The sequence below is a fragment of the Pteronotus mesoamericanus genome, unplaced genomic scaffold, assembly GCF_021234165.1.
Source record: "Pteronotus mesoamericanus isolate MK-2021 breed Mesoamerican mustached bat unplaced genomic scaffold, CSHL_Meso_final contig_64, whole genome shotgun sequence".
Classification (NCBI taxonomy): domain Eukaryota; kingdom Metazoa; phylum Chordata; class Mammalia; order Chiroptera; family Mormoopidae; genus Pteronotus; species Pteronotus mesoamericanus.
Genome location: NW_026555224.1, coordinates 5,697,229 through 5,722,740, shown reverse-complemented (window position 1 = coordinate 5,722,740; position 25,512 = coordinate 5,697,229). Strand labels below are relative to the sequence as shown.

General features: G+C 40.7%; 1 protein-coding gene across 1 annotated transcript in view; it reads right to left on the bottom strand.

Annotated features, from left to right (window-relative positions):
* The window catches only part of DNAH3 (dynein axonemal heavy chain 3), a 212,814-nt gene that overhangs the window by 41,232 nt on the left and 146,070 nt on the right, over nucleotides 1-25,512 (bottom strand). The window contains exons 43-50 of the mRNA XM_054580923.1: nucleotides 23,873-24,052; nucleotides 21,426-21,549; nucleotides 21,179-21,335; nucleotides 20,812-20,955; nucleotides 19,231-19,897; nucleotides 17,836-18,001; nucleotides 15,204-15,420; nucleotides 12,833-13,015 (exon numbers count right to left, since the gene is read on the bottom strand). Of these exons, the coding sequence (XP_054436898.1) occupies nucleotides 12,833-13,015; nucleotides 15,204-15,420; nucleotides 17,836-18,001; nucleotides 19,231-19,897; nucleotides 20,812-20,955; nucleotides 21,179-21,335; nucleotides 21,426-21,549; nucleotides 23,873-24,052 (1,838 nt within the window). The remainder of the gene's footprint in view (nucleotides 1-12,832; nucleotides 13,016-15,203; nucleotides 15,421-17,835; nucleotides 18,002-19,230; nucleotides 19,898-20,811; nucleotides 20,956-21,178; nucleotides 21,336-21,425; nucleotides 21,550-23,872; nucleotides 24,053-25,512) is intronic.

Below are 25,512 nucleotides of genomic sequence, written 5' to 3'. Positions count from 1 at the left end.
ATTTAAGGACAAAGTTTAAGAATGAGAACAGGGAGAGAGATTGGAGCTCGGTAGTGAAATCAGGGAGGAATCGGTATATGTTTTTTCCATTATTTCTTCATTTAAAAACAAAATTAACATAATGAAATATTATTCAGCCATAAAAAATGAAGTACTGATTTCATGTAATAACACAGATAAGCCTTGAAAACATTATGCTAAATGATAGAAACTACACTCAAAATGCCAACTGTGCCATGACTAAATTTACATGAAATGTGCAGAAAAGCAAATTCCATGAAAGCACAAAGTAGGTTAGTGATTGCAGGAGGCTGGGGAAAGGGAGGGATGGGCAGTGGCTGCTGATGGTTTTCCCTTTGGGATGATGAAAATGTTCTAGAATTATATAATGCTGATGGTTGCACAACTCTGTGAAAATACTAAAACCCACTGAATCGCATCATTTAAAAGGGTAAATCTTTTTCCAGCCAAGATTGAGGCATAGGTAGATACAGTTTGCCTCTTTGCACAACCAAAAGGAGGACAACAACAAATTTAAAAACAAAAATAACCAGAACTGCCAGAAAATCAAACTGTATGGAAGTCTGAAAACCAAGGAGCTAAAGCAAAAACATTCATCCTGACCAGTAGCAGGGGCAGAGATGGGCAGCTGGAGCAGAGAGGCTGAGCAGCAAGGTGGAGTGGAGGACCAGGTGGGTGAGGTGGCAGCTGGAAGACCAGGTGGTGCTACATTTGTGTGTAGATAAACCAGAAGAACAGCTGGGGAGTGAGACAGACTGCCCAATCCAGACTGGAATACCTAAGGTTCCAGTGCAGGAAAAGAAAGACTCAAAACCTCTGGAGGTAAAAACCTGTGGGGGTTGTGGTGGCAGGAGAAACTCCCAGCTTCACAGGAGAATCTACTGGACAGACGCATAGGGTTCTAGAATGTACACACACCCACCCACCTGGGAATCAGCACAAGAAGGACACAATTTGCTTGTGGGTAGTGGGGGAAGTGACTGAAAGCCTGCTGAGAGCCAAGCAAGTAGCATTTTCCCCTCTCGGACCCCTCCCCCACAGACGGCATCACAACTCAGCATTCTGGGTTGCTCACCCTGGTGAATACCTAAGGCTCCACCCCTTCCACAGTAAGAGGCACACTGAGATGCCTCTTATGGCCCAAATGAAATATGGCCCAAATGAAAGGACAAATCAAAGCTCCAAAAATAGAATTAAGCAATGAAGAGATAGCCAACCTATCAGATGCACAATTCAAAACACTGGTAATCTGGATGCTTTCGGAACTGGTTGAGTATGGTCACAAAATGGAGGAAAAAGTGAAGGCTATGCAAACTGAAATAAAGAAAAATATACAGGGAACCAACAGGAAAGGGAAGGAAAACCATGACTTACATCAACGATTGGGAGCAGAAGGAAGAGATAAACATTCAACCGGAACATAATGAAGAAACAAGAATTTTAAAAAATGAGGAGAGGCTTAGGAACCTCTGGGACAATTTTAAACAATCCAACACCCAAATCACAGGGGTACCAGGAGGGGAAGACAAAGAGCAAGAAATTGAAAATTTATTTGAACAAATAATGAAAGAGAACTTCCCCAATCTGGCCAAGGAAATAGACTTCCAGGAGATCCAGGAAGCTCAGGGAATTCCAAAGAAGCTGGAACCTAGGAAGCCCATGCCAAGGCACATCATAATTAAAGATAAGGAGAGAATCTTAAAAGCAGCAAGAGGAAAGGAGACAGTTACCTATAAAGGAGTTCCTGTAAGACTATCAGCTGATTTCTCAAAAGAACCTTGCAGGCAAGAAGGGCTGGCAAGGTTTTCAAAGTCATGAAAAGCAAGGACCTACATCCAAGATTACTCTATCCAGCAACGGTATCATTTAGAATGGAAGGGCAGATAAAGTGCTTCCCAGAGAAGGTAAAGTTAATGGAGTTCATGATCACCAAGCCCTTATTATATGAAATGTTAAAGGGACTTATCTAAGAAAAAGAAGACCAAAAACTACAAACAGTAAAACAGAGAGTAGGAGAAGGGGGAAGAATGGAGGGAAAAGTATGGGGAATAAGCAGCATAAATAGTAGGTACAAAATAGGCAGGGGAAGAAGGTTAAGAATAGTATAGGAAATGGAGAAGCCAAAGAACTTATATGTATGACCCATGGACATGAACTAAGGGTAGGGGAGAATGATGGGGGAGGAAAAAAAGGGACAACTGTATTAGCATAATCAATAAAATATATAGTTTTAGAAAAGGGTGAATCTTTTTATAAAATTAAATTTATTGGGGTGACTTGATTAATAGTATCATAGATTTCAAGTATACATTTCTATGATACAACATCTATATATTGTACTGCGTGCTCACCACAGAATGGATGAATCTTAAGATATGTGAATTATATCTCAATTTTTAGAAAAGAAAGCTTAACATTATAAAACTTTTAGAACAGGAAGGGATCTTATAGATTACTTAGAAGTCCAATAGTTAAATCCAAAACAAACAAACAAATAAAAAAAGCAAGGTCTCAGGAAGTCCAACTCCAACCTTGGGCTCCTGGGTCCTCACACAGTGAATTCTGTTAGTCCCCCAGGCCAAGGAGTCACCACAGCTGTGAGTGACATGAAGCTGCACAAACAGCAAGTATTAAAGTCTATATCCTGTAGGTTTATTGTGATAGGTAAACAAGGCATAGGTGGTCCCACTTTCTTACATAGGTATGTGCGCATGTATATATGTACAGGTATATGTATCATGGATTTTTTATTTTAGGTTTTCTGCTCCTCTTAAAAACTTATAGTAACATTACATTTATCTTCATTATATTCAAACAACATCCCACCCCCAAAATGAGCCATGTTGGATATCCCCAGCCTAAATAATGGCTTGCCTCAGGTGACTCAATTTGCCCCATTTCAGCAGTAGGATGTGCACCACAGTGGGGGGCAAGAAACTGGTCCCCGATGTTTCTTATGGGCAGCTGCAGGAAGGGTTTGGTGGCAGAGGACACCAAAGCATTGGTTCAGCCACAGCTTTGGATTCTCAGTGAATTTCCACCAACCTAGGTGCCCCTGGTTTCATATTATTGGTAGTTCCATGTTCCTCTCTTAGAACCTGCCAGACAGTTAGGGGCCCACACACTTTGTGCCTCCTCCTGGCCTAGCCACCTTACTCCCTTTCTCTTTCCTTGTGGGCAAGGCCTGGGTTCCAGCAAGCTTGTTTGTCAGGTGACTCAAAGATGCTAATTGTAACATTATCTGTCATAGTGATTCCCAACCCTGGCCCCAAGGAGCATTTGGGGTATCCTCATTGTAAGGCCCCACACCCAGAGATTCTGATTCATTCAGTTTGGCTGGGGTCTATGCATCTGCATTTGAAAACTCCAAAGGTGATTCTGCTTTGCAGCTCTTTAATAAAGTCCGATTTGGACACTCGAAACACTGAAAACAGGGCAGGAAGCTTCAATGCCCAACAGGAGAATGGTTAGTTGATGGGTGAAACACCTATATAAAATGATCATTAAAATGATTATATGACATTTTGCAAAAACATTTGTGATACGATATTAAGAAAAATTAAAAAGCATGATATGAATTGCAACTACGCTATGGCTGCAATAACATAAAACTGTCCACATGTATTGGCTGGGGCTAGAAGGAAACTTGGAAAATTGAAAAGGTGTTAAGTTGACTTCTTAAAAATGCTTTCCTATGTGTTATTGCTGCTAAGTCATTTGTTTCTATAATAAAAAAATTAAAATTAAAAATAAGCCCTGTGGTTTAGTGGGGCTTTGTGAGAGATACAAAACAGAGTGCACACTGATGAAATGAAACCAGCTCTGCAGTAATTCTGGCACCATTTATTATCCTCACTAAGGGGGAAAAAATGATTCATTAGCTTAAAAAGAACTGAGCAATTTAACCCAACTGCTGTACCTGGGAAGCCAGTGTTGGGGCCTGACTCTTTATCAGCCAGTGTCCTCACCTCCCAGTGTGGATCCCCACCCAGAGGGCTCTCCACGTGGTGTGTGAGGACATAGGAAGATAGTAGCAGTCCTGGAGAAGGACTGTAAACCAGAGAGATTCAGGGAAGGATTTGGGTCCACATAAAAGCCTCAGGGGAACTCAGAGCAAGTACAAGTTTCTTCTCTTTCTGACTCACCTCCAGAACGTCACTCCTAGTCTAGGGACAGGATGGCAGAGCATTAGACCTCGCCCTTCACAACAAAACCCAAAGTGACAATGTATTCCCCAGGAATGAGTGTGATGGGTCATCACCTTGTATACCTCATGTCACCTCTCATGTCCCTCCTGCTCTTGTAATCATATTCCCTCTGACATTATAGAGCAGAATCCTCGTTGTGATGTGCCCACATGCGGCAATAGGCCAGCTTTATCAAACAGGCAAGTCCACTTGGTACAGCATGAAGAATGACTCTTTAGGGGAATAGCTAATATGGGTCAGTAAGCTCTAACTGTGTGATAGACACATGCTACAAGCTTTACATGTTTTCTCTTAGTACCATCATTTTACAGTTGAGGAGACTGAGCAAATATTGTGCCCTGATGTGCCTGATTCTAAAATAAAGCCATGGAAGAGCTCCAACTTCATGCACCTCCTGGGGCCAGGCCAGCGATACATGCATGGGGCAAGGTCTGGCTGGGGCTTTGTGAGCTGAGACACGCAGTAGCTCCAAGTCAATACCGCTGGCAGCTACACCCAGGAACACAGGTCCAGTGTTGCCAGAAAGCTTTATTTTTGTTCTAAGAAAAGCTTAAACTTTACAAATTTTACTTGAAATCCCTTGATTTTTAAAAGTTGATAATTATTCCAAAAATCAAAAAACAAAAGAAAACTATGTGTGTGTCACAATGTGTATGTGCTCCCAGCTGCTGGCTTGCCGCTTCTGGAGCAATGGTCAGATGCAGGGGCTTTGGAATCAGAGAGAGCTCTGGGTGGAATTCTGATTCAGTCACCTGGTAGGCCATAATTTCCTCATCTGTAAAAAGGGAATGATGCCACTTGCCTTGCAGGACTCAGGATTAAAAGGTAATGCAGACCAAATAGAGGGGTCTCTCGTCTCAAGGAAGAAATTTCCTCTGCCTTGTTCACTCCTAGTTCCCCACTTCTTAGGAAAGTGCCAGCATATATGGGTTCAATACATACTTGTTAAATGAAGGAATATGGGAGAATTCTCCATAGTGCCAGTAAGTAGTAGCTCTTATTATCATCTTGTTATAAAATGACAAATGGTTCTTGGTGTCCAGTGGTCAGTTTTTTATGGTTCCACTGGCCTGCTGCCTATGCCACATATTTGTTGTGTGACTCTGAGATCAGGGATTGGATCAAAGGGAACCTATGAGAGGACAGATCTCAGGACTCATGGGAGAGAAACCAGCCTAGAAGACCTGTCCTTTTTGAAAAAGTGTCCGATTATTTCTTTATCCCAGAAGCCAGACAGGTTACTTCTTGTTCTAACTCTTATTTGAAGAATAGTCAAAAGAATTTTCTTTTCTTTTCTTTTTTTTAGATGAACAAGAATTTATTAGTACATTCTCAAGGGAGAGAGCAGGCCTACCAAAAGTGGTGAGAAGAGCCCGAGTCAATGAATTTGCTGCCTTAGGTATACGCATGATTATTGTACTAGCCTAGGGGAGGGGTTCTATACTGATTGACAGATACTTTGGTCATATAACTTTAATCGCTTCTGCACATGCTGTTTTACATAATTCTCCATGACTGCCCACATGGGGGTAACACAGCAATGGAAATTTTATTAACAAGGGTAGTTAACTGAAATTATTTCAACTATTTGTTTTGGTTCAACAAGGACAGTGGCCCCCTTCCTCTTTCCTCCTGTTGTTCATTTCTTTCTTTTTTTTAAAATTAATTAATTTATTTTTTCAAATACATTTGTCTTTGCCTTCCTCCCACCACTTTCACCTCCCCCCCGCCCCCCTCACCCTCTCTCAATCCTTCTCCACTTCGGTTTTGACCATGAGTCCTTGCTATATGTTCCTTGACCTGCCCCTTCCCCTCCTTTTCCCCCGCCCACCCCTCCCTCCTTCCCTCTTGTCTCTGTTGGTTTCTTTTCCTTTCAGTGTTGCTGGCCTTATTTTCCTTGCATCTTTGTTTTGTTGGTTAGGTTCCGCTTATACGTGATATCATACGGTATTTGTCTTTTGTTCCCTGGCTTATTTCGCTTAGCATAATGCTCTCTAGTTCCATCCATGCTGTCGCGAAGGGTAGTAGTTCTTTTCTTTCTGCTGTGTAGTATTCCATTGTGTAAATATACCATGATTTAATGATCCAATCATCTACTGATGGGCATTTAGGCTGCGTCCAGCACTTGGATATTGTAAATTGTGCTGCTATGAACATAGGGGTGCATAGGTTCTTTTGAATTGGCGTTTTGAGATTATTAGGGTATAGTTCCAGCAGGGGAATCACTGGATCAAAAGGCAGTTTCATTTTTAGCTTTTTGAGGAAATTCAAAACTGTTTTCCACAGTGGCTGTACCAGTCTGCATTCCCACCGACAGTGGACTGGGGTTCCCTTTTCTCCACAGCCTCGCCAGCACCTGTTATTTGTTGATCCGTTTATGATGGCTATTCTGACTGGTGTGATGTGGTATCTCATTGTGGTTTTGATCTGCATTTCTCTGATGGTTAGAGATGCCAAGCATCCTTTCAAATGTCTCTGGCCCCTCTGTATCTCTTCCTTGGAAAAGTGTCTGCCCAGGTCCTTTGCCCATTTTTTGATTGTATCATTTATCTTCTTGGAGTGGAGTCGAGTGAGTTCTTTATTTATTTTGGAGATCAAGCCTCTATCTGATGTATCATTAGCGAATATATTTTCCCATAGGCTTGGCTCCCTTTTCATTTTGCTGATGTTTTCTTTAGCCACGCAGAAGCTTCTTATTGGGATGAGAAGCCAACTTGTTTATTCTTTCCTTTATGTCCCTGTTTTAGGAGACATATCGATAAAAAAATTACTGCATGGGATATCTGAGAGTTTCCTGCCAATGTTCTCCTCTAGGACTTTTATAGTGTTGGGACTTATATTTAACTTTTTTATCCATCTTGAGTTTATTTTTCTGTATGGTGTCAGCTGATGATCAAATTTCAATTTTTTTGCTTGTAGCTGTCCAGCTCTCCCAACAGCCTTTGTTGAAGAGGCTATTAGTACTCCACTTTGTGCTTCTGCTCCCTTTGCCAAATATTAGTTGCCCATATAGACCTGGGATTATTCCTGGGCTTTCTATTCTATTCCACTGGTCTATGGGTCTGTTCTTGTGTCAGTACCAGACTGTTTTGAGTGTAGTGGCTTTGTAGTATAGTTTGATGTCCAGTATTGTGATCACTCCTACTTTGTGTATCTTTCCTAAAATTCTATGGCTATTTGGGGTTATTTATGGTTCCATATAAGTTTTTGAAATGTCTGTTCTATTTCTCTGAAATACATCATTGGTATTTTAAGAGGGATTGCATTGAATCTATAAATTGCTTTGGGTAGTATGGACATTTTGATGATATTAATTCTTCCAGTCCATGAGCACAGTATATGCTTCCATTTATTTGTGTCTTCCTTAATTTCTTTTTCAATAGTGTTTAGTTTTCTGCCTACAGGTCTTTTACCTCCTTGGTTAAATTTATTCCTAGGTACTTTGTTTTTCTTGTTGCTATAGCAAATGGGACTTTTTTCCCCCTGATTTCCGCTTCTGATATTTCATTTTTGGTGTAAAAAATGCTTTTGATTTCTGAATATTGACTTTGTATCCCACTGTTTTGCCAAATTCACTTATTAGGTTGAATAGTTTTTTGGAGTCTACAGGGTTTTCTATGTATACTAGCATGTCATCTGCAAACAATGATAGTTTTACTTCCTCCTTTCTTATTTGGATGCCTTTTATTTCTTTTCCTTGTCTGACCGTTGTGGTTAGGACCTCCAATACGATGTTGAAAAGAAGTGGTGAAAGCGGACATCCTTGTCGTGTTCCCGATCTTAGTGGGAAAGCTTTTACTTTTGCCTGTTGACTATGATTTGGCTGTAGGTTTTTCATATATGGCCTGTATTACGTTGAGAAATGCCCCATTTATTCCCATTTTGTTGAGTGTTTTGATCATAAAAGGGTGCTGTACCTTATTGAATGCTTTTTCTGCATCTATCGAGATGATCATGTGGTTTTTGTCTTTCCTTTTGTTTATGTGATGTATTACGTTTATTGATTTGTGTATATTGATCCATCCCTGCATCCCTGGGATGAATCCCACTTGATCATGGTGGATAATCTTTTCAATGTATTGCTGGATGTGGTTTGCCAATATTTTGTTGAGGATTTTAGTGTCTATGTTTATCAGCAAAATTGGCCTGTAGTTTTCTTTCTTTGTGGGGTCTTTATCTGGTTTTGGGATCTGGGTGACACTGGCCTCAGAGAAAGAGTCTGGGAGTCTTCCCTCCTCTTGGATTTTGGAATAGTCTGAGAAGGACAGGGGTTAGCTCTTCCTTAAATCTTTTGTAAAATTCTCCTGTGAAACCATCTGGCCCAGGGCTTTTGTGTCGGGAGTTTCTTGATCACTGCTTCAATTTCCCCAGCTGTTATTGGTCTGTTCAAGTTTTCTGTTTCTTCCTCCTTCAGTGTTGGAAGATTATACTCTTCTAGAAATTTGTCTATTTCATCGAGGTTTTCAAATTTCTTGGCATATAATTGTCCATAGTATTTTCTGACGATCCTTTGTATTTCTGTGGTATCAGTTGTTATTTCTCCTCTTTCATTTCTGATATTATTAATTTGGGTCCTTTCCCTTTTTTTCTTGATGAGTCTGGTTAAAAGCTTGTCGATTTTGTTGTTCTTTTCAAAGGACCAGCTCCTGGATTGGTTGATCCTTTGAATTGTTCTTTTCATCTCTATGTCATTCAGTTCTGCTCTGATCTTGATTATTTCCTCCCTTCTCCTTGCTCTGGGGTTTATTTGTTGTTGTTTCTCCTGTTCTTGAAGTGGTAGTGTTAGATCTTTTATTTGAAATGTTTCTATCTTTTTTAGGTAGGCCTTTATTGCTATGAACTTCCCTCTCAGGACTGCCTTTGCTGTGTCATAGGTTTTGGACTGTTGTTTGTTCATTTTCATGTGTATCCAGAAACTTTTTGATTTCTTCTCTTAACTCATTATTCACCCACTCATTGTTTAATAGTCTAGTGTTCAGTCTCCATTAGTTTGCAAGTTTCTGAGGTTTCTCTTTGAGATTGATTTCCAGTTTCAAGCCCTTGTGGTCCAAGAGAAAGTTTGGTATTATTTCAGTTTTTCTGAATTTGCTGAGGCCTGCTTTGTGTCCTATCATGTGGTCTATCTTTGAAAAACTGACATGAGCCTTTGAAAAGAATGTGTATTTTTCTTCTTTGGGATGTAAGGTTCTATATGTATCAGTTAAGTCTATTTGATTAAGTGCATCATTCAGCTCCACAATATCCTGTTGATGTTTTGTTTGGAAGATCTGTCCATTTTTGACAGCGGGGTGTTAAAATCCCCTACTATCAGTGTGTTGCTTTCTATATCTTTCTTGAAGTCATCCAAGATTTTCCTTATATATTTGGGTGCTCCTATGTTGGGTGCATAAGTTTACAATGTTTATGTCTTCTTGATAGATTCATCCTTTAAGTATTATAAAGTGTCCCTCTGAGTGTCCTTTTATGGCCTTTGTTTTGAAATCTATTTTGTTTGATATAAGTATTGCAACCCCTGCTTTATTCTCTTGCCCATTTGCTTGGAATATATTTTTCCATCCTTTTACCTTCAATCTGTGTAGGTCTTTTGCTATGAGGGGGGTTTCTTGTAGGCAGCATATGTGTGGGGCATGTTTTCTTATCCATTCAGCTATCCTGTGTCTTTTGATTGGGGCATTTAGTCCACTTACATTGAGAGTTATTACTGATAGAAATCTATTTATTTCTTCTGTTTGTACCTGTGTTTTTCTCTTTTTCACTCTTTTTCTTTATCTTCTTAAATCAGTCTCTTTAGCATATCTTATAGTGCTGGTTTGGTTGGAGACATATTCTTTTAGCCTTCTTTTGTCTGGGAAACTTCTTATATCCCCTTCTGTTTTAATTGAGAGCCTTGCTGTGTAGCACAGCCTTGGTTGTAGGCCTTTGCTTTTCATTACTTGAAACATTTCTTGCCATTCCCTTCTACCTTGTAGAGTTTCTGTTGAGAAGTCAGCTCCTAGCCATATCAGGGCTCCCTTGTATGTTACTATCTCCTTCTCCCTTGTGCCTTTAGAATTCTTCCTTTGTCTCTGATATTTGCCATTGTAATGATGATGTGTGTTGGAGTGGGCGTCACTGGGTTCCTCTTGAATGTGGCCCTCTCTGTTTCCTGGACCCGTGAGACCTTTTCTCTCCTGAAATTGGGGAAGTTTTCCATCATTACTTTTTCAAAGAGGTTCTCTATCCCTTGCTCCTCTTCTTCTCCTTCTGGTATCCCTATTGTATGGATATTATTGCGTTTCAGGTTGTCCTGCATTTCCCTAAATGCCTCTTCATTCTTTTTCAGTCTTTTTTCCATTTCTTGTTCTTTCTGGGAGCTTCTTTCTACGTTATCCTCCATCTCACTGATTCGATTCTCGGCTTCATCCAGCCTGCTTTGGATTCCTCCTACTGTGTTCTTCAATTCAGAAATGGTATTCTTCATATCCTCTTGAGTCTTCTTGATAGTGTCTATGTCCTTTTCCAAGTTGATATAGTTTGCCGTAAATTCCTGATAGTTTCTCTACAGTTTCTCATAGTTATCTTTGAGCTGGCTGAGCTCATTGAGCTTCCTTAGAACCATTGTTTTGAATTCAATATCTGATAGTTTCCTTGCCTCTATTTCATTTAGCTCTCTCTGTGGGGAGTCCCCTTTTCCACTCATGTAGGGGGAACTTCTTTTTCTTCCCATTTTTGTGAGAGTCTATTTTTTTTTATTTTTTTGTTTTGGCTTCAATTCATCCTTCTAGATTTCCTGACTTTGTGGATTAAACTTCTATGGTAGCAGGTGGGTCTTTTTCTTTTTCTTTTCTTTTTTCTTTTCTTTTCTTTTCTTTTCTTTTCTTTTCTTTTCTTTTCTTTTCTTTTCTTTTCTTTCTCGGTCTGCCTCTGATGGTGTCAGTTGTTGACCCTATCTGACCTTGGGCCATTTGTTGGAAAGTTCCAGGAATCTACTGTCTGTGTCTGTCTCCTGTGATTGTCAGTCTAGTCACTCTGTCCTCATCTGTCAGGGTTTGGCTCCACATGGCAGAGCAGTGCTTCTTGATGGCCGGACTATCGTGCCCTTATAGGCTGCCGTCACTCAGGGGAGTAGTCTACCTGAGCAAGCTGTAGATCGTGGCTGGGGGAAGAGTCAGCACCAGGACTCCCCTATGCCTCTGTCTCCAGTCTCTCCATGAGGGTCTCTGGGCAGCTCTGTGACTCCTTTGGCCAGGGATCCACTATTTCTGCAGACCACTGTGCACTAGTGGGCCATGTGGGAGCTGGCCAGCCTGAGCCCTGGCCTGCCGCGTGGGTGCCAGTCCACGCATCACCTGGCCAGTCCATTTGCGTCCTCGCCGGCATGTGCAGGCACCGCTCCGTGCATGCCGTTGCAGGCCCCATGGATGCTGGTTTTTGTGTGCCCTTGCTGGCCCTGTGGATGTAGGCCCGCCCAAGCCCTCACCAGCCTGTGTGGTCGCGGGTCCACATCATCTCACTGGCCACTGGCGTGTGCGCCCCTGCACTGGGTGATTTTGGACCACCTATTGTGTGCTTTTCTGCTTTTGGCTCTTTGGGGGCATCGCCTGCCCTCACACAATGGTGACTATGGAAAGGGGAAGGAGTCGGGACTCCCCAGTTCCTCCTCCCGTTCTTTCCCCAACGCCTCCATTTCCAGTCTCTCCTCAGGGGTCTCTGGGCAGTTCTGTGACCCCTTCGGCCAGGGATCCACTATTTCTGCAGACTGCATTGTAATCATGGGCTGTCTGGCTCGCAAAAGAATTTTCTAATTGTTAATTTAGAGCATAGGGACAAGTATCTTAAACTAAGTGCCATACACCTTGGATTTCAATCCCACTAACTTGTTGTGCAGCTCTGGAAAGTGATTTCACCCAGTGGTGAAACTCAATGTTGTTGACTTTCAGTTATTGTTACCTGTCATTCCTGTGTCCAAGGTAGTTGTGATACTCCAATGGAATTGTATAGTTGAAAATGCTTTGAGAAATATATAACATTATATGAATGTATATCAGATTTTCTTCTAATAGCTGAAAGTAGGAGAAGCCTGTTCCAGGACCTTCAAATGGAGTCCTCTAGGTTCAACAATCTATCATTCAACAAATGCTTACTCCACTCTTGTGACATGCCAGGCACACTTGAGCAAAAATGTGATGGAGGAGAAAGAGATATCCAATCTGGAGAAAGAGCATTCCAGGCAGAGGAAAGAACCAGTGCAAGGGCCCTGAAATGGGGATATGCCTTGTGTTTTTTAGGCAGCATCTTGGAGGCCAGTATGGCCAGAGAAGACCAAGTGAGGGGGAAGTCGTAAGAGATGAGGTTAGATTATATTGGATCTTGTAGGCCTTGACTCTGAATGAGAGGAAGAATATTTGAAAAGTGATAGTGCTTCCTGGAGACAGCAAGGTATCAGAAAGACTTGCTCATCATCTACTTGCTGTGCCCTGCTAGGAAAGCCCCTCCCTTTTCAAGCCTCACTTTTCCTATCTGCAAGATGGGCATGACATTCTGCAGAACTGTGTCACCTCTAGTGAGGCAGTGGACAAACCCTGAAAACACTGGCTCCCTCCCTTTCCTCTGGCTCATTGTACCTTGATTTCTTGAGCCACAGCGGCTGCAGCATCAGCTTCTTTCTTGTCTGCCTGCACCAGGACTTTCCTGGAATCAGCTTCTCTTGTCTCCTGTTCAATTTTCACCATCATCCTGGCAGTCTCCTCAGATGTATGCATGAGCTGGGGTTGGAGGGCAGTCAGTTCGACTTGCATCACTGCCACCTAGCAAGGAGACAGGGAGCTATGTCAATGATGAAAATGACACAGTGGCAGGAGCTGAAACCATTCTCCAACCTATGATATATGCAGAAAGTGGATTTTAACATGGGATGTATTTGTTGGCTGGAGTTTACCACTTTGATCTAATACTTAGCAACTGAGTTCAAACTATGTGTTGTAGTTAACAAGCACTATGCTAGGCACTAGACATATAGTGGTAAACTTAAAAATTTTTTAAAGGTATAACCTTTTTTTTTAAAGGTATTCCTTCTTGTATTCCTATATTCTAGTATTCTTATCTTCTAGTATTGTATTCCTATATTCTAGTATTGGAGGCAGGGAGAAGTAAAACAAAAGCAAGTTAGGGAAAAAACCTACTTTTAAAAAAAAATCATTGATTATAGAGAGAGGAAGGGGGGGAAGAGAGAGAGAGAGAAATATCGATTTGTTGTTCACTTATTTAGGCATTCATTGGTTGCTACTTGTATGTGCCCTAACCAGGGATTGAACTCACAACCTTGGAATATTAAGACAATGCTCTAACTAACTGAGCTATCTGGTTAGGAAAAACCTACATTTTTTTTTTTAAGTCTGCGAGGAATACATATATGGCTGAGATACCCGGGATAGAAAGAAGTTTCAAGGCCATTTTTTCCAACAGTGATGTTCTCTCAAACATTACTGTCATGTAATTTTCTGGCCACTGTTTGAATACCTCTAATGATGGGAAGCTCACCACCTCTGAGAGAAGGGGCACCACTTTTCAAACTAAATGCATTAGATTTTCCTGATAAAGAGCTGGAATTTACCAGCATGCAGTTTCATCCACTTGTACCAATTCTGCTTTATAAGGCAGCTCAGATACTTATTTGAGGAGGGTTTCTTGACTTGCACTCACTGCTCCCCAGCAAGCCCATGTGAGAGAAGCACAGCATACTGGCCTGGTTATGAACACAGGCTCTGCAGTCATGCAATCTGACTCCGAGTTCTGACCTGACCACTTGAGATACCTAATCACTAGGCTGTGTGACTGTGGGCAAATCACCTAGTCTCTGCATCTTGATTTCTCTGAGTGAAACTTTTCTGTACACAGCACTAGGCATGTGATAGGGCTCAAGGAACATTAATGGGCACCTTTATTCTCTCTCCCTCTAAAAGCAAAGGACCCAGCAGCCCCAGGAACAGAGCAATGGACACCCCTTATGTTCTCTTCCATCCCTGTGCTGTAGTGTTGGTACATTTGCTATACTTAGCAACAGGTCAACCTACTATAAACCATTCAATTGTCTCAGATCTTTATTGATTCTGGAAATTCCTGCCTAAATGTGGCTCTCATTTTAGATGGTTTGTCAAGTAGCTCCCAGCATAAATTAATTACTAATTCACATTCCAGGAATTTTGTACTTGTTTTAGCTATTTTTATCTTCACAATAGACCTATGAAATACAGTTATCACCTTTTTAACAGAAGAGGAAACTGAGGACCCAAGAAGTTCAAAGTTCTATAGCTGGTAAGTTGCAGAGCTGGAATTTGAGCCAAGGGCTATCTGACTCCACAAAGCCCAGCTCTTTACCACTGCCTTGCCCCGCCCAGTTCCCCTGTAACAGTATCCAGAGCCAGGGCAAAGGTGAGGCAAGTGAGGCACTCACCTTAAGCACAAAATTTAAGGGGGCACCAAAAGTGAGTACTCTAGATAAATAGTATTTTATTGAACTATTTTAAGTCAAAATTAATGCAAAAAAACCCCATGATGAACAACATATCAAAATCTTGAATAAAAACAATCCCATAGGGCAGGATTCAGGCTGAGGCAAGTGAGGTGAGCTCTGCAAATGCAGGGTCAGATGCTTTATTTGGTGCCCTCTTTTTTTTTTTCAAGATTTTATTTATTTATTTTTAGAGAGAAGGGAAGGAAGGGAGAAAAAAGGGAGAAACATCGATGTACAAGAGATACATTGATGTACGAGATATCTCTTGCACACCCACAATTGGGAACCTGGCCTGCAGTCTTGGCATGTGTTCTGACTGGGAATTGAACGAGTGACCTTTCATTTAACAGGCCAGCACTTAATTCACTGAGCCACACCAGCAAGGGCATGGGGCCCTCTTGAATATTGCATCTGAACATGAGGCTCACTGCATCCTCTAGTCCTGGACCTCTTTGTGCCTAATTTACTTGGGCAGTTCTCACCTGTGAAGCTGCGAAGTTGAGTTTCTGCAGGCCTGTCAGGTAGCGGTTCCTCATCATATCAACCTCTTGCCTTTTGCTATTCAAGAGCGACTTGAAGGTTAGGATCATTTCGAGATAGGAGGTGGGGGTGACGTAATTATGTCTATGAAGTGTGTTATAATAATCAAGCGACAGCTCCTTCACACTCTCTTGGAAATACTTGCACATGGAGATGATTCTGCCAAGGGCACAAGGGTGGTTAGGCAGGATCAGAGACATCTAGCACAACTTTTGTTACAGACATAAGGGTATAAGAGGGCACACTTAGTGTGGCCTGCTGGAATCCCAAATTCTCCAAAGCAGGTCAACAGAGCTCCAAGAAGGATTGGGGAGGTATACGAGGTCTGCCCAGAAGGTATCTGCCATGTAATATGAAAAATAGAGGCATTTATTGAAAAAGATACAAGACACAAGAAACATTGCACATAGGACAATGAAGCCTCAGTCCCCTTCAAAGTAGACACCTTGGGACTTCATACAGTTCTCCCAATTGGCATCAGCTGCCCCATTGTATTTTCCTGAATCTCACTGATGGTCTGAAATCTCTTCCCTTTCAAAGGTGATTTTAGTTTCGGGAAAAGCCAGAAGTCACAGTGCACCAAATCTGGGCTGTAGGGAGGCTTAGTCACCTGGATATTTTGATGTTTCACCAAAAAATGCTACATGAGATGTGATGCATGAGCAGGCGTGTAGTCATGATGAAGCTGCCAATCACCAGTTGCCCATAGCTGTGGCCTTCTGAATCACCCAAATAGTTTCCGTGGAGGAATGTTCAAGCTTAAAGCAAAATTTGATGCAGATTCTTTGCTCTTTTCGTTAAGTCATTTAGAATGTGACAGCCACACAGTAAACATACTCACTCAATGGCATCTACTGCTCCCACTGACTAGTACAGTGAAACTGTTGTTTGTGCATTTGCATTCCAGTCCACTCTTCTTAGCTGCCAGGTTACATCTATGTCACACAAATGTTTCTAGTTATATTAACAATGGCTGGACTTTTCCTGGACAGACCTCGTATATTTTTACTAGAACGATCTTTGATCAAGTAATTTCTATTTCTGATCACTTTGTGAATTCCCAGTGTTAAGCAGGAGTTCTCACCCTCTGAAGATCTAGTGAAGGCTCTGGACTTTGCAGAATCATACTTTAAATACGTAAAGTAAAATAGGATTATAAATGAAAATAATTATGTTGAAATAAAGTTTTCAAAACCAATTTATCTTATAGTTATATATGTGCTTTTTATTAATGCATTAAATTGGGGTCAGCAAATTTTTTCTGGAAAGGGCTCAAGAGTGAATATGTTCAGCTTTGTGGGACACATGGTCTCTGTAGCAACTACTCAGCTCTGCCATTGTAGTGTGAAACGGGTCATGGTTCCAATAAAACTTTATTTACAAAAATCAGGATGTAAACTCGACTTGTTCCATGAATCAGCTTGCTGACTATTAAATTAAATAACATTGGGCAGCAAGTCTAAAGGCTACCATAGTTTTGAAGGAAATGATACATTGAGGTATCTGTAATGACTGAATGAGTTATGGGAAAAAAACAAATGTGATTTCCATTGGTAATAAAGTCACAGGTCCTCCTAATCCTACTGGATTTATTGCCTGCATTCATTATTGAAGGAAATGCAAAATATCAGCTGGAGGTCAGTGAGAATGAAGATGTAATTTTTTTCTCCATTCATATTCACTGATCCTCTGAATTCTATTCATGGGCCTACAGACCCAGGTTAAGGTTAAGGGTCTTCTGGCCTACAGAAAGAAGTTTAAAGTTCTTAAGACAAAACCTAAAGCCATGAACATTCTGAACACTGCCTACTTTTTCATTTTCCATTCATTCATTTAATAAGCAGTCCCAGGCATCTGCTAGGCACTAAGGATACAGAGGCAGATGAGGCAGATGACATTGCCCCCACCTTCATTGGGCACCTAGGATAGTTGACATTCTTACCTCTTTCCTTACTCTAGTTTTTATTTTGGTTTTTGTGTATCTATGCTTTATACATCAAAAAGTACTTTTTATTTCTTTTTATTATTAAAACATTTTTAATCCGCACCAGAGGATTTTTTAAAAATTGATTTTGGTGGCGGGGCCAGTGAGAGAGAGGGAGGGAGAAAAAGAGAGACATCAATGTGAGAGAGAACCATCAATTGGCCTCCTGACTGTGCCTTGACAAGGGATTGAACTGGCAACATTTTGGTGCACTCAACAACATTCCAACCAACTGAGCCACCCAGCCAGGGCTTATTTACCCTCATGAGAATCCATTTTCTTCCCCTTGGCAGTGACAGTAATATCACCCTGTTGAGAATGATAACTCCAATACTATTGAAATAACTATATTATTATATGCAGGTTTTCACGGCTATGATAACAGTACATCACCATGACAATTCTGAACAATAAAATTTTGTTCTTTTTCAGGAAAGCATTTTATTAAATAAATAACTAAATGTGATTTAAAAGTATAAGTTTAAAAAAATATATCTAAATTGAGAAATCTTAAAACAAGAATAGAGCCAATATCTGGGTTTTCAATTTGGAATATATGGTTGGGATACTAAAATTCAGGTGACACTTACTCTATCCGAATATTGTCATCAAGTTCCACATCTTCCAGAAATTTGTTAGCTACCATCTCCAGGGCATCTGTGGGCCAGGATTGGAACCAATCAATCGTACAGCAATTGATGAGTGAAGGGAACATCCTCAGGCGGTTCCGGAAGGCATCCCCAACTGGACTCATGGCTAATGAGAAACAGGCCTTCTTAGTTCCCTCTCTTGAAGGAGGCCCAAGGCAGCAGGCGGGTCTTACTGAGGATTCTGGTGGGGTGGGGTGGTCATGTTTCTTGTTGGTACCCTAAGGCTATACCTGGGAATAGTCATGATGAGTGCCTGGAAAGTGGGTGGAGCCATTGAATATTTTCACAGAGTTCTGTGATGAGAATTCAGTGATTGGTCTCCCATACCCATTATTGCCCCTTGCAGATCATTTGGGTCACTATGCCAGAGTGGTTGGAGCACTTTGATCCACTTGCTCTATTTGTGCTCACTCAGACATAAGGGAGCAATGGATGTCTCATGCATAGCTATTTATAGAAGTATGGGGGGCATCCACTTGTTTTTGACCCCATCCAACCATAAATTTTGAGATCTTTATCCCAAATGTCATTCATTTTTTATTTAGACTCAATGTGGTAAGGAAAGCGTGATGCACAGGAAGATGTGTGAGAAGGTCAGTGTGGCTAAAAAAGAGAGAAGGGAGAAGCTTGGATTGAGATGAGAATGGAAAGGATATGAGGACAGTCTGGCAAGTGACATTTTAACACCGTAGGTTAGAAATTTGGGTCTTTAATAGAAAGCAATGGAAATGTTTTACTTTATGTGCATGTGTGTATGTATGTGTTTGTATACCTAAAATGGTCATATTTGAAATACATGAGGAAAAACCCAAACTGGCTCAGTGGAACAGAAATGTCTGGAATGGACAAGAGTGGACATATACAGAATAGTTAAAAGGTTGCACAGGCAAGGTCTTCTGAGGTAACAGTGGCTTAGCCAATGTGAAGGTGGTAGAGCTGGAAATAAGGGGGTGAATATGATAGAGAAAGGAGGCAGATATTCACAGGACATGGTACTGAGAGAGAAGTGTTAAACACAACTTCTAGGTTTCTGGATAGGTTGGAAATGTCATTCACAGGGAGATCTCCAGATGTTTTGTGAGGTCACCAGGGTAACATAGTAAAAGAAAGGATCGGGTTCAAAGGAGAATTCAGAGAATTAGGAGAGTGGAGCAGGTTTAAAGATAGTTGTTCAGAAGAGTGAAAGTTTCCACAGAAATTCTAGGCACTGATCCCTGGGCCTAGGCCTTGGTTGAATCAATCCTTAGACCATTGTAAGAGGATTGGGCTTAGGGCACTTAGGAGATTCTGAAACACCCAGAGGAAAAAGGGAAACTGAGTTTGCTTCTTTCTTACCAAGGACAATGTGAAGGTTCTTTTTCACTCTCTCAATAAAGAAGTTATACATAGAAAGAGGAGTGACTTCGATATTCTCGCCTGCTGTTCTGGCTGCTGTTTGCATCTTCTCCACAAGGTCAGCCTTCTCATCAGCAGGGAAGATGTTGGGCACATCGCCTGTGTTCAGAAGCATATTGATGTCCTCAACAAATGACTCATCCTTGATCTGGTTATCAGCAAAAAGAAATACCGTACTCTTGGTGGCCACACCGACCTGCAGCATGATCTTCTTCAGATCTTCTCTCCAGTCATTGCTTGAGTAGTTCTTAGTAATCTCAATCTGGTACAGCTCATACACATTCATGAATGTGGACAGTTTGCTGGCACTCTGTCGCCCACTACCTCCAATGCCCACCAGGAGCAAGTGGCCTTTGTCTTGCTTCAGGACCCTGCAGATCCTGGAGATGTGCTCAATGGCAAACTTGAACATAACCAAGGACATGGGGGCCTTGCTGATGTTGTTGAACTCTTCTAGGTAGTACTCCATGACCACAGTGAGCTGTTTCAGGTCAGTGATCTCATCATAGATTTTTTGTTCACTTTCCAGTTTGAAGTAATCTCCAAAAAAAAGGCTATGGATATTATCATCAGTGATCTTTCCAGTGGGTGATAGGTGGATGAGGACCTGTGGGAAAGGCAAGGCTTAGCCAGGCATTCAGCCATGGCCCTACTAGAATGGCAGTGGGAGGTGCAGAGGAAGGGAACAGGAGGTGAGCTTGTTTTCTCTGAACATGTTCTTCAAAGTCATGGTTCATTAACAATTTAAAAGACAAAACAAATCATGATATGTGGATCTGATGGTTGTAAAGACTATGATGAAAGGACCTTTGTGAAAAGAGTGTAAAAGTGAGGGTCATTCTGCTTGCTAAGTAGTTAAAACATAGGAGGTCAGACTGTAAAATTCCCAGAGAAGGTGGTTAAAGGATGGCACAATTTTTTAAAGTACTTGTTCCTTTACCAAAGAGAGGTACAGGCGGTAGCCTTGGTCCCTACTCTGTGCCTAGAATAGGAATGTTTTTGATGCTTCCTCCTGGTATTATAACCTGGTAGTGTTTCTGTACTTGGTTTCTGGCTGCAATGTGAAACACTTTTGCAGTTTTTCTATGGAGAAATCACAGCTTCTTAAAAATAGAGGTAGAATCCCATAATTCTTAAAACAACTTTTCTTATATCAAATGAGAAAGAGAAAATATTTATGAATGAAAATCCATGACAATCTTTCATGTGGGCTTTTTCAAGGCCTCAATCAAACCGTGAAAATTCATGGTCCATTTCTCAACTCACAAATTAATTTGACCCTGAAAATGTATAAACAATAATATCATATAGTAAATCACCTTTACAAGTTACCAGGGAAGTGAAGCAAAATTGGGCCTAGTATATCACCAAATCAAGTGACTTATTGACTCAATACTGTTCCTTGAGATTCAGAGAGCAGAGCTGAGAATCTCACCAGGAAGGGAACCTGAACTCTGATACTAACATGGTCAAATATTTGTGACCATTTATGAACCCAAATGATCATAGGGTTTGCCTGACCTTCTCCATGGTCTGCTTGAAGCAATTAGAGGTGGTTTCCTTCGTCACATTGAAGAAGACCTGCCTGTCCTCATCGTCAATCAGACGGTCATAGAAGACCCGATAAATCTCATGGATCCAAAGCCGGATAAGTTTTTCTACATCCTGAAAATTCAGAGTTGATTATTTGAATGGGTGAAAGAGTGTGCTTGAGGTGGTAATTCTCAGATAGTTTCTAAATCCTGTGGTTGATGTGAGAATATAACAAGATAATGCTTATAAAATGTTAAGCACAATGCCTAGTATAGAGTCAATTTTAATAAAAGTTAGCTATTACTGTTAGGATTCATGCTGAATGATTTTGGTAACAGAAATGACAATGGCTGACCTGTAGGTGGGTGTGAGGGCAGAGCAGCACCCCTTGAATCACCCGTGAGAAGTCCCGCAGGTTAAAGACATAATGTGACTTGGAGGGAGTTGGCAAGAAATTCTCCACTGCAGCTTTATAAATTGTCATGGTAGCCTGTACCAGCATCTTTCCATACCTTGGGAAGAAGGAGAAGGTATACCAGTCAAGGAGGGGCCAGCACTGAGGACCCCAGGCCAATACCCTGGAAGACAAAGGAACCTCTTACCTTAAGAACATCACGTCAAAACCTTTCTTAAAATGCCAGTCAGCAATTGAACTGAAAATCTTTGTTAAAATGTCATCTTCAAAGGCGTTGATGGAAATGATATTTAGGTGGCGAGTGAATCGTCCTGGAAAACATGCACACACACACACACACTTTTACTTCCTAATGCGCCTGGGACATGGGAATTAGTTTTCCCTCTGTGTTAATGTTCTAGAGCTGTGCTGTCCAATATGGGAGCCTCTAGCCACATGTGGCTATTTAAAATTAAATTAATTAATAATAAATAGCATTAAAAACTGATTTTCTCAGTCTCACTGGTCACATTTCAAGTACTCAAGAGTAACATGTAGCAAGTTGCTACTGTACTGCACAGTGTAGACATAGAACATCTCCCACGATTGCAGAAGTTCTGGTAAACAGTGCTAGTGTAGTGATCAAGTTTGTTTTTTCAAAATAAAGGCATTATGTGATCATTGTAAAATTGTCAATATTCAGAAATACTTTAACAGAAAGTGAGCCTTGCCTTTCACTTACCTTCTACATACCAAATCCATTCTTCTACCCCCAAATTAACTGTTATTAATTTGGTATCTTTAAATATCTACATCTACATCTATCTAATGTTAGATAGTTATATATTAGGTTGGCCAAAAAGTTTGTTTAATTTTTTCCATAAAATAAAATACAAATTTTTCATTTCACCAATAACTTGATTTGTATATTTTGAGTAGGTTGGCTATCTCCCATGTGGTATAATGTTGATTGTTCTCAATTAATGCCTCAATTTGATTGCTATCAACTTCCACTGGTTTACCCAACCATGGAACATTGTTTAGTGACAAATCTCTAGCACGAAACTTCACAAACCACTTTTGACATGTTTGATCAGTCACAGCACCTTCTCCATACACTGCACAAATGTTTTGAGTTTCAGGTGCATTTTTACCTTTCTTGAAATAATAAAGCATAATATACCACGAGTGTTGTGTATTTTCTTCCATCTTCAATATTAAAATGGCTATACAAAAATTTACCAATTTTGATAAGTTTTTAAAAAATGTATACTGATATGACAGCTGTCACAATACAATCCAACAAAATTGTTTTGAATGAAATTAAAGACAACTAAGTGCTACTAGAGCCGACTTATGGAAAGAAAACAAACACTTAAATAGGGATTTTTGGCCAACCCCTATTTATATCTATATCTATATATTAGCTTTATTGAGATATAATTCACAGTCATTTAGATAATCTGAAACCCATTTTCTAGTAGATTTCTGAGAAAGAGCTAATGGAAAAAAGCCTCTGAGTTTTTGCATGTTGATAAAAGTTTTCCTTTAAATACTTAAAGTTTAGTTTTGCTGGTTATAAAATTGTTGACTCTCATTTTATTCCTTTGCATATCTTAAATATTATTCTACTTTCTTATGGAATAAAGCATTGCAGTTGAAAATTCTTAAGATAATCTAATTTATTTCTTTTATAAATCATGTGCTTTTTTTTCCCCCTAAATACCCAAAAGGTTTTTTCTTTAATATTCACTAATTTTACTATTGTATGACTTTTTTATTATTTTATTTTATATAAATTTTTTTTATTGTTCAAATACATTTGTCACCATTATCCCACTACCACTTTCCCCTGCCCCACCCCACCCCACCCCCACCCTCAATCCTTCCCCACTCTGGCTTTTTCCATGGGTCCTTTACACATGTTCCTTGACTTAACAGTGATCATATTTGAATCTGTATTCATAGGTACACAATGTACCAAATAAGATCACCCTGACCATTTTCCTCTTTTACAGATAAGAAGGCTAAATACCAGAGGAAACAGCAAGGTCACAAAATCTTAAGTCTGGAAATGGTACTAAGATTTTTATGAAAGGACAGGTTTGATGCATTTCAGAATAAAAATGCAGATCCTGGATGGATCAAGTTGTACCTGAAGCAAAATACAATATACTCCTGAACTATTAGATAATGAAATGATGTGGGAGGGGGATCTCATTTATTTGTTTATTATGATTATGATGACGACAATGATGATGATGATGATGATGATGATGGTGCTTAGGCCACTTTGGGTTAGTTGTTCTCTCTTTGGCAATAGGACAAATTATAACAAACATAACAGGTGAAACTGTAAGGCACCCTTAGTTGAGAACACCTGATCTAGTTCCCCTTCTGGATCACATGCTGACCACCTGAACTCTCCTTTTTATCTGAGATTCTCTGTTCCTCTTTTCATCCTATTTCCACAACTTCCAACATGAAGTCTTCCAATGCCATTCCATGGAGCTAGCCCAAACCACCCTAGCTATAGACTAAACGTATGTTTCTCCACTCTCCATCAGGACATGGTGTCTGCATCAACCCTTCATCCATTAAGGTGGCCCAGCCCTGCACAGGGGCTGTAGAGGAATTAACTTCTCTTTCACATACCAGTAATGTCATTCCTTCCTCCCCCGGGGGGTCCCATGGCTGTCACAAGCAGCACATCCACAATGTCTAGCTTGGTTGTGTCTTTCTTGTCAAACCAATAACCGTGGTCAATCCATTGTCTCAGGAGCTCAATGGGGGGCTGGGCCCCATACACCTCTTTGGCTGGCATGTTGAGGTCATCTGGGGAAGAAGCAGGGCCACAGATGGTAAGTTTATAGGAACCTCTGCTCTCACAGGAAGCAACAGATGACTATTCCCTCCATAGGGGAGTCCATATCCAGGTGTCCCACCCTCAATTCAGGCAGAGGTCAGCCAGTGGATGTTCTGACCTATAAGAAGAAGTTCTCTTGAATTCTTCTCATCGTGACTTTAAAGATGCATGGATTGGAATCAATAAGCATTTAATTTTTTCCTATTCCCTCAAACAAAAGATATTGATTGTCTTCTGTGTACTAGATATTTTGTTAATTTCTGAGGATATAATTTATAGGGACAGGTAAGGAAGACAGTCATACTTCCAACTGACAGGGTATTTAATTTGATCAGAAAGTGATAATTGAACTCCAATAATTTGGAGGAAGGCTTTGGACTAGGGTTTTTGTGGAGCAAAACAAAAATGGCTAGAATAAATTGGCATTTCCTTGAGGACAGCAACTGCCTTCCCCTAAGAGCACAAGAATCTCTGCACATAGAAGACATTCATTAAAATGGAAGCTCTTTTAATTTTTCCCCAACAAAATACTGACTGAATGAACAGTTTGGAGTCTACATCTATTATCTCATCTAGTCCACATAACGACTTTGTAAGGAAGATAGTATTATCTTTGCATAAGAGGTGAGGAACTGAGGGTCATGAGAGTTAAGTCACAATATGCAAAGGGTTAATTGCCCTCAGGATGCTCTGCCCCGGTCAGGTGCTGCACACAGGCCTGGATGTTAAGTACCGAGTGGCAGTCACAGATAGAAGATCCCTGGCTAAAGGGGATGCAGAATGGTCTAGAGATGCTTGAGGAGAGACTGGAGATGGAAGCGTTAGGGAGAGAACTGAGGGAGTAGCTGGGGGGATCCTGGTGCTGACTCCTCCCCCATTCTTCAGAGTCCATGTTGCTAACGCCGACCACTCCCCTGACTGGCAGCAGCCTGAAAGGACACAATATCCCTGCCCTCAGAAGGCTCTGCTCCACCCTGTGGTGCCCAAGCCTGATGGCTGAGGGCAGAGTGACAAGATTAACAATTGCAGGAGACAATTAGATTGCAGGAGACAATCCAGACAGTAGATTCCTGGAAGTCTCTAACAGACTGACTAAGGTCAGACAGGGTCAGCATCTGACATCATCAGAGGCAGCCCCAGAAAGAAAAGAAAAAAAGAAAGATCTGTCTACTATCAAAGAAGTTTACACCACAAGTCAGGAAATCAAGGCAGATCAATTTAAGAAGCAGAAGTAAAAAAGAAGAGTGTAACAAATTATGGGAAGAAAAAGAAGCACCCCTTAAATAAAGGGAAATGAGGAATCCCCACAAAGAGAACTAAATGAAAGAGGCAAGTAAACTATCAAATACTGAATTAAAAACAACGGTTCTGAGGAATCTCAACAAGCTCAGGGAACTCAGGGAGAATTACCAAAATGTACAGAGAAACT